General features: G+C 38.6%; 1 protein-coding gene across 1 annotated transcript; it reads right to left on the minus strand.

Moving 5' to 3' along the window:
* Positions 1-38: 38 nt before the first annotated feature.
* Positions 39-17,651, minus strand: LOC146761425 (uncharacterized). Its single transcript, XM_085542517.1, has 3 exons — positions 17,262-17,651; positions 1,551-1,626; positions 39-381 (listed from the first exon to the last, which is right to left on the minus strand). The coding sequence occupies exons 1-2, from the start codon at positions 17,649-17,651 to the stop codon at positions 1,573-1,575; spliced, it is 444 nt and encodes a 147-aa protein (XP_085398643.1). The 3' UTR covers positions 39-381; positions 1,551-1,572.
* Positions 17,652-18,399: the final 748 nt, after the last annotated feature.

Genomic DNA, 18,399 nt, shown 5'->3' on the forward strand with positions numbered 1-18,399 from the left:
CAAACAAGTGAAAATGACACGAGGGCAAAGGTAAAGGGTCAGGTTTCAAGGCAATACTCTTCTTTTTATGGCTGCAGTAGGTGACATTCAAAGGCTGTTGCATTGTTGCTATGATAAAAACCACATCTTTCTTGGCTACCTTAACTCTCAGACACTCTAATGATGTTTCAAATTCAGTTACTGTAATTATTTGCCTACATTGATCAGAGTGAAAGAAAAAGACAAAGCAGTCACAAAATTTCGGAGTGCTTTTTAGAGGTTGCTCTTCCAAAGTGAATATCTTCTTGGTTTTGTGCTGTCCTCGTGCAGCTGATTCAGGTACTGTTCATTTTATTTGGATGGCCGCATGATCTGTTGATTGGTTTTCCTTCTCCACATACCCTGCAGGAAAAGCAGATGGTAGACTCAGCACACAGGATATCTAATGGACTATGTTGAAATCAAGAATGACAGTACGTTTTACAATTAAATAGCTGTTCTAAGTAAGAAGTTAATTTCCATTAACAATAGCAGCTTTTGTTATTTTAAAAAGAAAAAATATCAGACCTACAGTCATATTTATTACTATCTCTTCAGTGTGTCTTCCTATAGAATCATAGAATCACCAAGGTTGGAAAAAACCTAAAAGATCATCCAATCCAACCGTTCACCTATTACTAATGGCTCCCACTAAACCATGTCCCTCAACACAACATCCAGTCTTTCCTTGAACACCCCCAGGGTCAGTGACTCCACCACCTCCCTGGGCAGTCCATTCCAGTGCCTGACCACCCTTTCTAAGAAGTAATACTTCCTAATATCCAGAAAATATGTGCTATAAAAATAGCACAGTAGTGCTACTCATTTCCTCTTTGCTAATGCATGTGGAATACTTGTTTCAGCCTTTTCTGAGCTGGACAAGTACTCCTAGATCCCATGAGAATGCTCAGTACACCTTAAAAGATTGTTTTGATTTTATTATGAGTGAAAGCTGCATGATGAAAAATGGCCTGTTTTAAACAAACTGAGATAGCAACTAATTAAGTACAATCAGTTTCTTAAAAAAATTCCACTCAAATGCTTGAAGCCCTTAAAGTTTAAAAGTGAGATAAAAAAATCCGAGCCAAAACCAATTGTTTATGTAAGAAGAAATTCCAAATTCAGGACAGATTATTTGATCTTCAGGGCTTCCTGCAAAGCTTGTCATCTTTACTAAAGCTTTTGAAAACTTTCAAGGAAGAACAGGGCTTCCATTGTTTTACTCTTCCCCAAAACACAGAGGAGAAACTCCTCACAAAGTGCCAGCAAGCAATTTTAACCATGTATTTGAAAAGCAAAAATAAGTGTTCTTAATAAGTTATAAGAATAAATTGTATTAAATTCGTCTACCTCTTTAAGGCTAGAGGTACTATTTGAACAGACCACATCCACCTGCTCTGTGGCTATGGGCTGTTGTGTGTCACTCCCACACCACTAATGGTTATTTAAGAACACTTCAGCCAGTTCGGACTAAGAAAGATTCAAGACTGAAAATAAAACAAACAAAAGTGGTTAATCTCAGTATGATTTACCTGGAACTGAACAAGCAGATCTTTATTTTTCTGTATCTGTGACTAATCCATTCCTGTTTGTTGCTTTTTCAAGTTCCTATAAGTTAAAGGCAAAAGAAAAGCTAATTAATATCCAGGAATGTAACTGAAAAGGCTAGTTTTTCTGTATTGTGAGATGCTGGAGAAAGTAGTGACTCACTGCAGTTTTTGAAGGATTCTTTTTTTCCCTTTCCAGTTTGGTTAAAATTACCATTGTAGCAACCACACGCTGCTGTTGAAATGAAACTGAAATACTATCTATGCTTCAACTGCAATTGCAACTGTCATTATCTTTGTTTAGTTTGCCAAATGTAATCAAGCTGCTTTTGAAATTGCTATCAAAGTTGTTCCTTGCTAGGCTACGCGTTCTTCCCCACAAAAATTGGCTATTACATTGAGATTACGTGTTAAAAATACAAGACAAAGCCAACAACTGGAAGTTTACCTAGAGGCTGGGGAGAGGTATAGTATAAAAAGAGCTGCAATCAGATCCCACTGACTCTCTTCTTCAGGGACATTACAAATAACCGATTAAGATTACTTTCATTTTCCCACTGATGATTAAAGTTCTCCATTCAGCACTGAGGAACAAATCTCAGGATGTAGCTAGATATGTTTTAAAGGTTTCTTTGGTTTGTTTTTTCTTAAGGTGGTCTCTCTCTCACACACACACACACACACACACACTGTAATCCAGTTCAAATAATTCTCATTGAAAAGCAGTTGCGTCATCCCGATGGAGAGAAAGGTCTAGGAGTGAAAGTGAGCAGCTAAGGAAGCATGAGTTAGAACAAATACCTTCAGGCTTCTCTCCTCCCAGCAATGGATTCACAAGGAAAGGCAGAAAGCAATAAAAGCATGATGATTCTTGCTTCTCACTTGATTAAAACTGTAGAATGAAAACTAGGCTAAGCCCTTTTCCAGGTATTTTGCTAATCAACAGACAAGTATAAAATATTAGAAAACACAGCCTTGGGTTATAAGAAATCTTTTAATGTAAATAAATAGCATGCAGAAGAACACAGTTCAGCTTCCTAATAGATATTATTCATTTTCACATCTTTTACTATGATGTCTGAATACTCAGTCTTTATTGAATGGCCGCATCCCAGAAAGAAAACATAAACATAGAGGTTAGTTGTGTGATAAAACAATGCATAGTTTCAGTCATGAAATCCATACTTCTAGACCAGTTCAGATTTTGTCCAGCACTAAAACCAAGCACTGCATCCTAATTCAGTCCCAACACACTAACCCTGCCACGCTAGTATTAGAAAACACCTGAAGCTGTGAAAGACATTTAGGCTTAATTATCTTAATTACACAGACCAGGTTTTTTTCCATAACTATTCCTCACCACTAGCTTCAGAAATCCTGCGGGCTTCAGAAATCTTCAAAAACAGTTGAAAATCTTCTGATTACTATTGTAAAAGCTGTATGTTTAAAGAGGACAATTAAATATGTTGTAAGGCTAACACTAAATCCTGCTTCTTGTGTGCACTTCTATTGAAGCCTGTAGGAGTTAGCGTGTAAGTAAAATGAAATCACTGTGTAGTAGTTGTAATGTTATGCAGTGGTTAAAAACATAACAAAACACAGATGTATTCAAATGCAGCCAGGGTAATGAGCAATCAAATACAGAACACTGCTTTTCTGTACCTATCGACATAAAATTATAAGAGGTCAAATCTATTGATATTTTGTTTTAAATGAACAAAACCTTGCCATTATGTCTGTGGATTTGCACTGGAAAAAGGAAAAACTTCATCTATTACCTGACACTCAATAGCAGCTCATAACTGTGGCTAAACCAAGATGTTGTAACACTCTTGTATTGTATACTCGGTCGCTAGGTGACCACTAAGTGCAGAGCTCTTCTTTCAAACATTCAATGGCAGGGAAGGCCACAAAGATTAGACATACAGGCTGTAACTACATTTTGTACAGGGTGACTATTTCTGTACCACTCTTTTAACCTCACTGTGACAAGAGGTGTTGTACTTATCTGCAGGGCAGCTGTACCAAAATCAGCCTCTGTTGTAGGAACATCAGGACAGAACATAGGAGCACAGTCTGGATATATGCTGTATACATTGCTGCTAATTATAAGGATCCCTAGCTCTTAATGGAGTGGACCAAAACATGACCCAGGGGATCCCACTCATCCTTCATATCTGAGACAGATTTTGACTGCCTATAGACTGAGCTGTGCTTCACCCTAAACCCTGACAATGACAAGGACATTTCTTTAAATCAAAGGATAGCCTCTTTTTATCTTCAGGGAAAGACCTGTTTCACTGAAGTAATACCTGGATGTATCTAGATCAGTTCCAGCAGAAATCAAGAAATCTCTTACAGAACAACATCCAAGTGCCACCTGGCACCCAACAGAAAGGTTAGCAAGTGGTAGAACAAGAAGCCGGCCAGAAGTTCAAAAGTGAAAAAAAAATCCCAACATACAAATCCAAGGATCAATTAGAGGTCCCAGGTATTTACATATGCTCATCTCTCCAAAATGAAACATTACAGCATAGCCCTGAACAAGAGAGATACCACCTGTATCAGGCGCTGTAAGTTCTGGTGTTTGGGGCAAGGTGTCAGTATCTTCTTTCTTCATAGGCAGTGTACAAAACACTCTCATACGACCAGTCTGAGGAATTTCCAGCAACACTTCAAAACAAACAAACAAACCAAGCCAACATTATCAGCCCACAGTAAGCTCAGTTCTTCCAGAAAATATCATTTTCAGTGTGTAGAAGAAAACAAAGGCCTGAGAGACTCTCTCTCTTCTTGAAATAAATAAATAAAATGGGGCAGCATTCCAAAAAGGCTGCTGTCATCGCAGTAATGCACCAGTCCACATCTTTAAACTGCCAAATTATCCTAACAGATTTAACAGTTAAGACTTCCAAGTTCAGCTGGAGAAAACTCCAGCTTCTGACTCATGTTCACTAATAGGACAGCTGGAGAGGTTAAAGACATCTGACAAAAAACAGTCGGAGTCTACTTGAAGCATATAATCAGTAGGATTTTAATCTGAGCCTAATCCTTTGAATGCCCATTTGTGATAACACCTGTGAATTGGACAATATTATATTTCTAGGCTAGCGTGAGGATTTGAAGAAAAAGGTGCATCACAGAGGAAGGGTGTGCAGAAATAGGTAAGATAGACATACTTTTGAGGGAAAAAAAAATGGTGGATTAACCACAGTTAGATACAGATATGCCAGAATGACACATTACACATAAGACTTACTGTTCTGAGCAATCTGCCAAAGAAGATCCAAGCCTGGATACAGTGCTCTTTTGAGTGCTGAAGGGTTCTGACTTACTGTCTACCTTCACCCAGTTCCATTGGTTCTGCCTACTTCTTTCTTGATGGAATCTAGATCTGTGCCAGTTACATGGTAGTTTCTGCTCACCCCTGACCAGCTGTTGATGAGAACAATATGCCCATTTACAAGTTTAAAGCTGTTTAAAGCTGGCAAACAGCACAGAAGTCTCACTTCAAAACCTCTTCTACCCTGCGGGGAAGAAAAATAAAATCACACAGTGTTAGAAAACACAGGTCACAGAATTATTACTATATTCAAGATTGTGGGTGGATGCTGATCTACTATTCAGATACTGATCTGTAACTGGCAAAGACTACAGAGATATAGCTATGAACAGTTGTTTACACAAGATTTATCAAAAGAAGCATATCACATACTGACAACAGAAAATAAATACAAAATTAAGAAATTGTAGCTGCATATATGAAATGAAGGCTCAACAATTAGACAGAAGGATTTACACTGCAAACAACAAGAGCCATCATGAGCTGACAAGACACTGAATGTCAGGTCCTTTCTACTTCCTATCTCTTCTCTTAAAAGAAAGCTTGCTAGGGCAATTTATCAGATCATTGGCACGGAAATAAATGGAAAATAAATAAATAAATAAATCACTACATCTAGCTCTGTCACCAGTTTTCCCCACTGCCAGATCACAAGATCTTAGATTCTTGCTTAACTGCAGGTTAAGTGCGAGGCTCTCCCAGAACAACCATTACTCTGAAGTATGCTCAATAAACCTAAGTAGTCCACCGCTAAAAACACAACTTGTGAGTCATGGAATAGTTGAGGTTGGAAGGGACCTCTGGATGTCATCTGGTTACTCCAACTCCACTGAAGGAGGGCCCCCTACAATAGGGTGCCCAGGACATCATCTAGATGGATTTTCAAGATGTTCCAGGACGAAGACTCTATAGCCTCTCTGGGCAACCTGCGCCAGTGGCTTGTTCACCTGTGCAGTATAGAATTGCTCCCTGATGGTCAGGGAGAACCTCTTGTATTCTGGCACTAGGTACCACTAAAAATAGCCTATCTCTGTCTTCTCTCTACCCTCACTTCAGGTATACACAGGCACTGATGAGATTCTCCCCAAGTCTCTTCTTCCCCACCATAGCACCTGGTTTAGCAATAGGGATCAATATGTTTAGTTTAAAGATCAATATTTTAGTGTAGCAATAAAACCTTCCAGCTTAGCTTTGGTTGATGTATGACCAGCCTTGTTTCTCTCAACTATGTGGCTTCACAGAAGCACCAAAGTCATGATAGACTACTTCTATCTTTGCATCCACAAGGATGCAAGGACTTTTTTCTTGAATTTCACATGTACTGTTTTTGGTTATAGTGCACCAAGACAGAAAGTTCTTCATTATGGCCTAACAAGCAATGGAAATGTGCCAAATTGGGGAAAAATAGTTAAAGGTCCGCCAAGAGTCACCATGATGAAGTGGTGGTTTAGGACCACTGAAGATCCCTACCATGCATGCCCAGAAGGCATGCACTAGCATATATTAATAAAGTTCTTGGAAAAGAATGAATATGTTTTTAAATATATTGCATATGTGTATCTTAACTGCTCAGTGTAAAACTTGACCACTGATTTGTCTAGTCACCCAGTAAATATAATGAGGAATAAAGGAATGCTGCATTCTAATGCCACACTGGGATTAGAACGTTTGATTCCCATTTTGGGATGACACCCAGGCTGAACAGCCACTTCTCATAAAAGAAACACTCCAGTTCTCTCATCATCTTTGTGGCACTACAGTGAGCTCCTACCAGTATGTCCATGTCTCCCTTGAATAAGGGCCCAGATCTGGACACATGCTCCAGGTGTGGCCTCACCAATGCTAAGCATAGAGACAGAGCTACAGGCACCTCTGAGCTTGTTAATACTGTCAGATCAGTAACTGCTGAGATAATGTAGGAAAAGGTGGCAACCACTGCTATTTCTCAACTACAGGCTTATTCTACCAAGACCAAAAGTAACATTTCACTCTGAACCAGGATTATCCAGTGAAAACCAACCACCTGTCAGAATATATAAATTACTAGCTCAGTTATATCTAGCAGGCATGCATCTGCTTCTAGTCTCTTTCATTTCACCATGACTTGCAAAAACAGAATAAAGCAAGACACTCGGATTCTTCTTAAGTCATACAGGACTGATTTTACATTGCCTTCCCTCAGTTTTACACAGCCTTGATCTTTTAGTCTCCCTTCTACCAAATACTAGGCATTTCTATAGGGAAAAAAAAAAAAAAAAAGTAATAATAAAATCAAATTTGGTCCTAAAAATGCTTTCAGCGTATGACAAATACTTATTTTAGATGATAAGCTTCTATTAAAGGTTTTAGTTAAAAACTGGAAGTTACTTGATTTTGGACATAGTGTTGGAGCGTTTGAGCTAAATACACAGCAAATTTTCCAGGCCTGATTTTTTATTGTTAATGACTTAACGCATAAGTATCTTTGCATCATCATTCTGTGTGTTCTTAAAAACATTTATAGACAGATGGACTGCAAGGAATGTGAACAAGGAAAGCCAGCTCATGCTGTAGGGAGGAACACATGGTCCTGGCATACTAAAAATAAAAAGAAAGCATTGAGGCACCATATGCTGCAAGAGCGAGTAATATTATTTAGGTATATTCTAATAACATTAGTGATGGTAAAAGTTCAGACATACAAAAAACCACTGACTTGCCAGCTACCTCCGCCATTCATGTGATTTGCTGTAAAAACTCATTTGTTTATATCTAACAATTCGGCTTATTTCGTTTTATATAAACATTAGGATAACATGCCTAATTAAAGAGTTATCCTTGTGAACAAACTTATTAGATGTGTCAGAAAAACTGAAATACATCTGGCAAAACAAATTTCTGTTTGTACTCGGACCATGACTTAAATTACTGGCCTTGCACTGCAGCTGCAGTATCTGCCTGTGCTGAAAGTTCTGTTTTAAGTCTGCATTAACACTACAATGTAGACACACATTCCATCTCAAGCTGTGCAACAGAAGCAGTATTTAAAAACAAAAACAAAAACAAGGGGAACTCTTCTCTAAAGTAATTGCTTGTAAGATCCTTTGTTATCACAAAGCAAAATAATTTCACCTCCGGTAATTCTCAGGTAACTTCAATAGTTTGGAAACCACAGGCAACATAGGTCTAAGAACATAGCTTGTATGCGTGTACATAGTGAGCACTCACATTCTCCCCCTCCCCCATGCTTTTGAACTGAGGATAGCAATCAGAAATGGATTATTTTTTAGAATGTGTCAGTTAATGATCTGCTGGTCAGGGAGAGGGCTAAAGTGACTTAGGAACAAATCTTTTAAGCAATAGAAATGCTTCAATTTGCCACACAACAGACAGGATCTACTGACAGCAGCACGGGTGGGACTGGGTGAAGGACTTTTAATTTAGTGCCACCACATCCCTGGGCAAATCTTAATTTGTTCTTCCACTTTATAAAATGATGGTAGCTTCAGGACTGAAAGCAAAAGCTCTCAATCTCAGCCTTGCTGAAGTGCTCTTTCATTATACACCTCCAAGTAGATGCACAGGAAGGCAATCACATTTTCTATAGTTTTTTTTTCTTTTCTCTTGGTGACAAAACAGAGGTCTGCTAATAAACTTTAGTTGTCTCCCTTGTAACAAAGTCACTGAGGCATAGAATCAAAATAGGACACCTTTGCTCAACAGTTCTAATTGCAGCCCACCAGAAAACAGGGAGGGAGAAAATGCAGTAGATTTACATTCCACATTCAAAAGCCTCAGTAAAATATCATTCTGCAGTTTAGCAGGCAAAGTGACTTAACATCAGCAAAAATACGCTTAAGAATGTTTTCATCAATGACATGTATTGAGGAAAGGTAGATTTTAAATAAAAGACCTGTGGTTTAGGTTTTGTAGATTCTACCTGAAGGGTCTTAAGTATACTGAACTACTTAGAAGAATAACTGATTCAAAACAGAAAAACTCCTAATTTGTCTTCATTCCAGAAGATAAGTTTTGATGGCATTCAGTGATTATCCAGAGTCTGGAGAACAAAATAAAACCAAAGCAACTCAAGTGATTTATTCAATACTATTTAGTTTATCACACAAGAAATTATTCAAGTGAAGTTTAGGTTGTTCAAATAATGCAAAGAGACTACTGCTATAATCACAAACAGGGAAATCAGGATACTTAACAGCAACATAAAGCGCTAAGATGCCATTGCTTCAACGTTGCTAAAGGGACAATGGAATGGATAGATCTCCTGTAGTTTTCTTTATCTCAGTGTGGATATTGCAATGTGTGAGGACTTTGTACTTCAGTCACTGGTAAGAAATTGGCATTCTATATTAAAAGATCAGCATCAATAAGGACTAAGAATAGGTCTCCTAATACAGCATTTCCAGATTCAGAAATTTGATACAGTGGATTTATGAAAATTCCTACTCAAAAGAAAAGGATTTGTGGCATTTTGATCATAACCACTGCAATGAACCCAATTTTTGTTATTTAAGTGTTTAACTGTTATATTATTACTAAACTGTTAATCTTAGCAATTGTTGAGGAACCTTTGTGAGCAAACAGTCAACCTTCTTATTCAAACAGCCTGAGCAGAAAACAGTAGCTTAATATCCATTACTGACATGAGTTTGATCCTCTGATGAATAGAGGTACAAAGCCACCACATTATTTTTCCTACTACATTTTCACCAAGGTACACTTTTTCTTCAGTCTTTCAAAAAATTCATTTCATCCTCAAAGGCTCCAAACTTCGTTTCAATCAATGCTGCTTAGTTGTGCTATAAATTTATGTTTATGTTTTGGCTTCGGGAGAAAACAATGCTGATAACACAGTGATGTTTTAGTTGTTGCTGAGCAGTGCTATACAAATCCAAGGATGTTTCAGCTTCTCCTACTGTCCTGCCAGCAAGGGGATCTGGGGGTACAAAGAACTATGAAGGGACAGAACCAAGACAGCTGACCCAGACTGGATAAGAGGACATTCCATACCATATGACATCACTTAGAACTAAAGAAATGAGGGAGATGGCTGGGAGAAGCAGCTGTTGCTCAGGGACAGGCTGAGCATCAGTCAGCAGGTGGTGAGCAATTGCACTGTGCATAATTTGTTTTCTAAGTATACATAAATTAATGAGATATACAATAGTGAAGATATTTATCATAGTCATTTATCATGACTTATTTTTCTCTTCCTTTTCTGTCTTAGTAAGACATTCATTTCATTTTCATTTCAACTCATGAGATCTACTTTGGTTCCCCCCCCCACTTCGATTATCTCCCCTGTCCTACTAGGAGCAAACAGCTGTATGGTGCCAAGCTGCCTGTCAAGTTAAATCACAACATACAGTAAATATAAAATTGTTCTTATGATATTATTTTGAATACTTAAAAATAAACAGATTTCATATGAACGTCAATTTAGAGTCACCATATGTGGATGTTAACAATTACTGTCAAACAGGACAATCTGAGGATGTTATGATAAAACTATCTTTTTTCAAACAGTTTGATCTCAAAAACAGAAAAGAACATAACAGACATGATCTAATTAAACATTTTATTATTTTTTTTTATTTTTAAATGTTGACTACTCCAAAACTGCATTAATACAGATCTTATAAAGCAAGATATCAAAAGTTGCTGACTTGTCAGCTGCATACATTCCTTACTGTTTATGCCTAAGATTACTTAAATCTCACACTGGTAATAAGAAAAAGCACTATAAGAGTTTCATTATCTATATCAGTGTTATTTTTAGACTCTGAAAAGTGGTAGTGATTACTAAGGTAAACAATTAATGAGACAAAGCTCAAGGGAAAATGAAAAATCTTTAAGTATATAGAGAACAAACTCCCTTGGGATGTGCTGAGTAGTAGTGACTAACTACTGTGCTCATTAATATACCATCTAACATCTATATATAAACTATGAACTCAAGCATAGACTGACTGTAGCTCCAGCCAAGACTGAGCAAGTGTATGCTCTACAACACCAGTTACTCTAGGGAAGAGCTATTAATAAGAGATAATAGTTTAAGAGGTTCTCTGTAAGCAGTTCTTGAGCAGACTGTTGGATTGCAGCTTCTTCCTTTTTTAAAAAACAAAAAAACCAAACCAAACCAAAACCAGAAACAAACAAACAAAAAAAACTTTTGTAGGCCCAGAGTTGGCTACAGGACTGTAAACTAACAATCTGGAAAAAAAACAAAAACAAGAGGTCTATTCATGGGCTTTTAACCATTCAATAGTTAATAATCAACAATGATACCAGGCGTGTGGACATGGGCCAGCTAGAAATGAGTGGTTGTAGCTCAGAAAGCCAATTGTACCTTTTGCTACCCTAAACTAAAACAACAACAACAACCCCACAATGTGTGGCCAGCAGTGAGGGAAATAACTCTCCCCTTCCATTCCAATTTTTTGGGACCCCATATGGACTACTGTGTTCAGCTCTGAGTCCCCCAGCACAGGAAGGAAGCTGTTGGAGCAAGTCCAGATGAGTCCACAGAGCACGGCTGGAGCACCTCTCCTACAAAGAAACATTAAGGGAGCTGGGCTTGTTCAGCCTAGAGAAGAGGAGGCTCCAGGGAAACCTCCTTTGTGGCCTTCCAGTATCTAAAAGGAACTTCTAGAAAAGATGGGGAAGAACTCTTTACTAGAGGGTGTCATGGCACAAGCAGTAATGGTTTTAAATTAAAAGGGGGGTAGGTTTGGATTATATCTAGCAAAGAGTATCTACTGCCCAGAGAAACTGTGGATGCCCCATCCCTGGAGGTGTTCAAGGCCAGGATGGATAGGGTCTTGGACAGCCTGATTTGGTGGGTGGGGAGGCTGGAACCAGATGATCTTTAAGGTCCCTTCCAAACTAAGTCTTTTCCTAGAATTATAGAATAGCTGCTTAAGGATATAAACAAAGAATTCCACACATTGACTGATGTTCTTATTCACTTAAACCATAATATTGCTTAGAAGTACCTACAGTTCACATCTGCAAGCTGACACCAGTATATTCCTGTATCTGTCACTGAGAAGTAGACATAATCACATGACTTTATCTAAAATTTTGTATGGGCATCACTCAGTAGCTATGGTTAATTGCTGACTCAGATTTGTTGGTGCCTCACTTGCTTATGATTAGTATCAGGAGCTTCCCTGCAAAGGATCTTTTTCCACTGAAAGCTGAAAGGAAACATTTCAGTAGCTCTCAGTACTGCTCAATGTTGGAAGAAACAAACAAAAAAAAAAAGTTCTGTAATTAACACTAAACTCTTCAAACTGATTATTTGAATCTTCCTTTATCATGAAGTAGCAACATATTTTCATGAAAACAGAGAAGATCTAAGAAGATAAAATATAGGAAGCTAAGAGATTATTACTGATACAACCTAACTCACCAGTTCAATTACTTTTCAATTTAGTTACTTATCTCAAGTAGGAGATACATCCTACATAAAATAGGCATCATCAAGTTTGTAGTACCCTTCACCTGGTAAACAAAGCAATAAAGGTTAAGCCATGAAGTAATTGTTTTCACAAACAAACAAATAAGTTAAAGCAAAACAAAATGTGACAAATAATCTGATAAATTATACAAGCTTGTATACAAAGCATGAATGACCTCTAAGGCTCCCACAGTTATTAAACTGGATCTCATTTATTAAAACACATACTAAAGCAATATTGAAAGATAGTAAAGGCAGTCCAAATTGAAAGTTTTCATTTCAAGCCAGACAAACTAAATTTGGATTCAAAGTTTACTTAATAGAAAGACTGTTGATCAAAGCAGAATCAATCACACCTTGAATATTAAAACCCTAGAACTGAAATAAGTGCATAAAGCACAGCAGGGACTGGAAAGTGTACACAGTATATAGCATGTTGGTCAGCTTTGATGACGGTTGCCACGTTGCTGCAGCCTTCTATTACCAAGACTGCAAGTCAGACAGTGTTTCCATGGAGATGTAATACCTTTTATTAGACTAATGTAGCTAGAAAAAAGATGTGATGCATGTTTAGGCACATAAACCCTCGAGGTCACTGTGTGACCTAAAGCTTGCCTGGCACCATGTCCCATTATAAGCCAGTCTAATAAAAGATGATTACCTCCCTTCACAAGCCTTGTCCAATATATATTATTATACCAAGTGCAGTTTCTGGGAAGAGCTGATAGAGAAGATCAGGATACTGGTTTAGTGTGAGTCATGTGAAGTGACCACTCTTCAATACAACACATCATCTCTCAAAAACTGTTGCAGCCTTTCATTGAAATCTCATTAGCAGACAAACCAATCAACAAACAAAAACCCAAAACCAAACAAACAAAGAAAAAGAACCTCACAAACTATGGCTAACAAGTAGAAAGCTCTCAGATACAAGGTGACAAAACAGCACATTCAGGGAACTACTTCAACTAAGGGAGTGGTATCCTACCTGTTTAAGCCTGAAATGCAGTGCTAAGGAAGAAGGCAGCAAAACCAGGAAGAATTTCCCAGAAAACTGGGAAAACAAAGTTTTCTTATAGTAGTGTTTGTTTGTTTTTTTTTTAAAGAGCTCCTCTATTACAGGAGTTGTGTTTCTCTTAGAGAGAAGAGCCAGCATAAGCTCAGTAGCAACCCAACCTGAATAGATGGAGAGGTGGTACTTCACTTGGAGAAAGAAACTCCAAGCTGGTTGCCTTCGCAGCACTCTGAATTAGCTTTAGTGGTTGGCTCTTTAAGGAAGTATTCATATGCCCTGAAAAGGTCTCAGTGGGATACCAGTTTTCAACTGGTTCCTTGGCTTTCATTGCCAAGATTTTTCTGAGGAAAGCATCAAGTCACACTAGAACAAGTTAGGCATTTCATGTTTCCCAGCTTTATTTCACAATAAAGGGTATAAGCCTCTGCTGAAAATGTATTCTCATAACACAGCTGCACATAAGACACAGCTCTTCAACAAAGCATTAGGCATTTTAAAGCTGATATTACATTAGATTGCTCATCTTGAAAAGTTTTCCTGTTCTACCTTCCAAATGCTTCAGGATACAGAAGCCATAGACAAACTTGACAGAAACCAGAATAACCAAACAGTAATAGCAGTAAATGGCAATCCTGGTAAGGGTTTACTGTAGGAGATGACTGTGACCAGTGAGAGAGCAAGACTAGAACACATCCATCCACATAAACTTTCCAGAGACCACATGGAAGTATAATATTTTAAAAACAATGAACAAAGCAAGGATATTACCTGAACACTTAAGATTAAGTTACTTTCCTTTTTGACAACAAATCTCCTTTCAAAAAGGAGTGGTCAAAACCATATTTCTTCTTGATTTGCTAAGCTCCTCATATTGCTAAACATTATGAAAATAACCTAAAAAGAAGAAAACTCAAAGGTTGAATTGTAGCATCTCTTCTCATAAATAAGGAGGACAAACAGGAGAGTCAAGGCTTGAATTAGCAAGGACAACAATATACTCAGCTTTGAAATTTGATAGCTCAAGGTAATACACAGGTATAAATGATAATTGCAGTTTTCAAGTTTGGACAAAACTCTAAAGTCATTTAAACAAACAAACAAGAAGCCTTCACCACATCTTCAAAAGCATCAACCTCAAAAATAAAACCTTAAGGCTCTATTTTCAGTATCTTTAAGTAACTACTGCCCAGATCAACTGCAAGTCAACTGAACTACTCATCTTTATATCCACTGAGAAACTACTAGAAACACAAAGCCTCTAATACCTAAGTTCTCCAGCATAGGTCAAAGTAATCCAACATTTGAAAACTCTTATACTCCCTTCCTCTAGTCAAGAAAAATTAAACCCACAACTGAGGAACTTAGAAGGACAGCAGGCTTTGGTAGTAAAATAAATTAAGAGGAGGAAGATGTTACAAAAATTGAAAGTGGAATACAACCGTACTTTACCATAGTCAGAAGAGCTTATATTAGGCAGTGTAAACATAAACCTACACTTTTCCCTCACTCCTACACAATATTCTCTTTTTTTCAGAAAGCAGAAAATATTTTTGCAGTTAGACATTTTATAATCATTTCTAAAGGCTGCCAATGAATTTTAAAACATAACAGGAAAAGTTACTTCCTATATTAAGATGAATATAAAAATTAATGACAGAAAAGGATGAATGCAAAAAAAAGAAAAAAAGCCTTCAAAAATCTGAGTCTTGCTATCTTAGGATAATTAAAAATATTATTGATGCGAAACTTGCCACAGTATTGAGAACTTTTTTTTTTTTTTTTTTTTTTCCTACTAGGAAAAGATGGATTGATTACTCAGACAATCTGTGGAAAAAAAAGAAAACAGAATGCCACTATGGCACCATTTTGAGTGCATCTGTCAGAAAATAAGTTAATTTGAACACTTTTGCTGGTTTGAGCAGCAGCTTATGTACTTATGGAGATGCTTTTAGATTACATTCTAATCAGCAAAGAGAAGCTTTCTAGAAAAACTAAAGAGGAAGGAAACTGATGAGTGCTCATGAAATAAACTTAGAATCTTTAGGAGGGGAACACCAGGCCAAAAACATAATTACAATAAAAACAAATTCAGATAATTGATTAAGCAGATTTTCACAGATGCAAAAATGTTCTATATTACATTAATAAATTAGAAAGAAGATACAGAATCATAGAATTGTTTGAGTTGGAATGGACCCATAACATCCATCTAATCCAACTCCCCTGCACTGAACTGGGACACTCACAGCTCATAGCCTGGTCCAGCCTGACCTTGAACATCTCCAAAGACAGGGCTTCCACCATCTCCCTGGGCAACCTGTTCCAGTGCTTCATCATCCTTACTGTAAAGGATGATATCTGGTGTAAATTTTCCATTGTTTCAAACTAGGGGTATACTCTGAAGTTTCTTGAGGACATTTAACATTTAAGAGAGTTGCTCTTCAGGAAAATAAATAAATAAATAAAATAAGAGAACAAAACACCACCAACAAAATCCAACAAGCCAAAACTAGCAATCTGCACACAGAGGAGTGAAGATTCAGATGCATTAAAGATTCAGATAGATGTCAATACTAAAAAGGCATTTGGGCAACTTTTCATGCTCTTTTTTAAGGGGGAATTCACATTTATCCTGTGGACCTGTTATGGATTATAATGCTCAATACTTGTCATATTATTTCCATATTCATATTGCATATTTCAACACGCTGTACTGAAATTATCACAGCACCACATCAGACAAGAACATGTAAGCACCACTAATTTATAACAGATGTCTTATTTAAAAGATGCATTCAGGAACCCTAATATATTTCAGATACAGAATAATCCACAAAAATAACATGTAAAAGCTTGGAATCTTTTAACAACTTACAGAATTTCAGAACCATAATATCTTAGAAATTAATGACAAATTGTTTTCTCACAACTGTTTTAGAACTGAAATGTCTAATTTCAGTTGATTTAATTGAACACTAAGTATTAATCAAACCTACACTATATTTTTGTTATCACATGGTGCGGTATCTGGTATCAGAGCAACTGAAAGGCAGCGTTGTATTGCCTCTTGGCCAAAGAAGACTCCATCAGTAGGAAAGGTGGAAGAAAGGTGGAAGAAAGGAAGGACTTGTAACTCTTTTTTTCTCCCAGCACACATAGATCTCAAACAACAAAGAAGGATGATGATAAAGAACAATAGCAACAGTTAACAAGCCTGCCTTACTTAGTGGCAATTCTGAAAGTTACCGAACAAAAACCATGCAGTCTGACCACATAAACCAAGATCCTCTTCTTTCAGTGACAGCCAGATAACACCTGACAGTATGCAAGATTTATAAACCTAGCGAAAAGTCTGAAGTCTCAAACCAAGCATACACGCAGCAGAGGCTGCCCATTTAGCACAGGTCTCATGTCCTATGTGCTACAAGAACTGTGTCTCACAAGTATACAGTGCCTCTTAGTCTCTCAAGTGACCCAAACCGCACATTTAACAGATCAACCAGAACTCACTGTTCTTGACATGTCTTCTTACAAGCAACTTCTCTGTGAATTCCTACTCTTCCTCCAACCACTAATTTACCCTTCAACTCCTTCTCACTTGGGGTGCAGTCAAGCTGTGCCGCACCTGACTTGAAGAGCCCTATCCCTCTCCAGAGGTCATCGAAGTGAATACACGCATTGTGCAGACTTCCCAAAGGCACGGCACCAGCCGTTACCCGTGATCAGCTGTTATCTGCAAATGCCAGCACAACTGATCAGCCGCAACTGCTGTAATACCTCTGACTTTAAGGAAGTTCTGAAAAACAACTAGAAGAAAAGAAATCAGAATGAGAGAGGCAAATATTCTATCAGTTTGCACGTTTCATCCCTAGCACTTACATCTAACCCAGCGTGACCGCACTTCAGCCCCTCGCAGTGCAAGGACCACCCGCACAGCTCGTTTCGTTCCCCCGGCATACAGAGATAGCGGCTGCACTCGGAGCAGGGCAGAGAGGCGAAGCCCTGACTCTTCTTCCCCCGTGCCCTCCGGCAGATGTCACCCGAGATGCGTTCGTCTCCTTTCCCCAGTCTGCCCCGATCTCTCACTGCGGTCACGCTTCGATCCGACGATCCGCTGGCGGATCCTCCGGCTCCGCTGGGCGCCCGCTTTACTCTCTGCTCTGCCCGGTGGAGAGCGCCCCGCAGCGGCCTCTCTCCGCACGGACACCAAAACGAGCGGAGCTGTAACCAACCCTTCCCATCACTGAGAGGGGCGGAGGAAGCTGACATACTGAGCCGGGGTGGAAGTGCCGAGGAAGGGGAATCGTGCCCTTAACCAACATGGTGTAACGACGCAACCATTGGCAGTGTGTGTGAGCATCACTCCTTCACTGCTTGAGGGCAGGTGTATGTGGTTGCTCAAATGCCCTCAGTACTGCAGTTCTTTGAAGAAACCTCTGATATTTTCCTCCTGCTGGCAATTCGTTTTAATTGATACTGTGCTTTTCCTGCGTTACTTCTTGTGCCTGGGAGCTCATAGCCTTGCTGTATGTTTACAGAATCACAGAATCACAGAATGACCCGGGTTGGAAGGGACCTCCAGGATCACGTAGTTCCGACCCCCCTGCCTAGCAGGGCCATCAAACATACACATTTACTAGATCAGGTTGCCCAGGACCCTGTCCAACCTCGCCTTGAACACCTCCAAGAACGGGGCATCCACAGCCTCCCTGGGCAGCCTGTTCCAGGGCCTAACCACTCTCCTAGTGAAGATGTTTAGCCCCAAGATGTTTTCTGTCTGTTCCTGTGTGCAGCCTGCCTGGCTCGTGCCTTTCTGCCTGCTGCTGCATGGCGAAGTTAATAGTGGATGTGAAGTTAATATTGTGGATGTGCTAAGAGTTAAACGTGTTAGTGATGGTGTCACAACCTCTGCGTTAGGAAAAGGGCTACCCAGTCGAGCGAGCAAGAGAACTGAACATGCTGAATGGTATATGCTGCCACTGTTTTCATATTTTACACATTTCCATATGGCAGAACA

Source organism: Coturnix japonica, chromosome 3 (assembly GCF_054131305.1).
Source record: "Coturnix japonica strain WE chromosome 3, WE-NBRP24, whole genome shotgun sequence".
Classification (NCBI taxonomy): domain Eukaryota; kingdom Metazoa; phylum Chordata; class Aves; order Galliformes; family Phasianidae; genus Coturnix; species Coturnix japonica.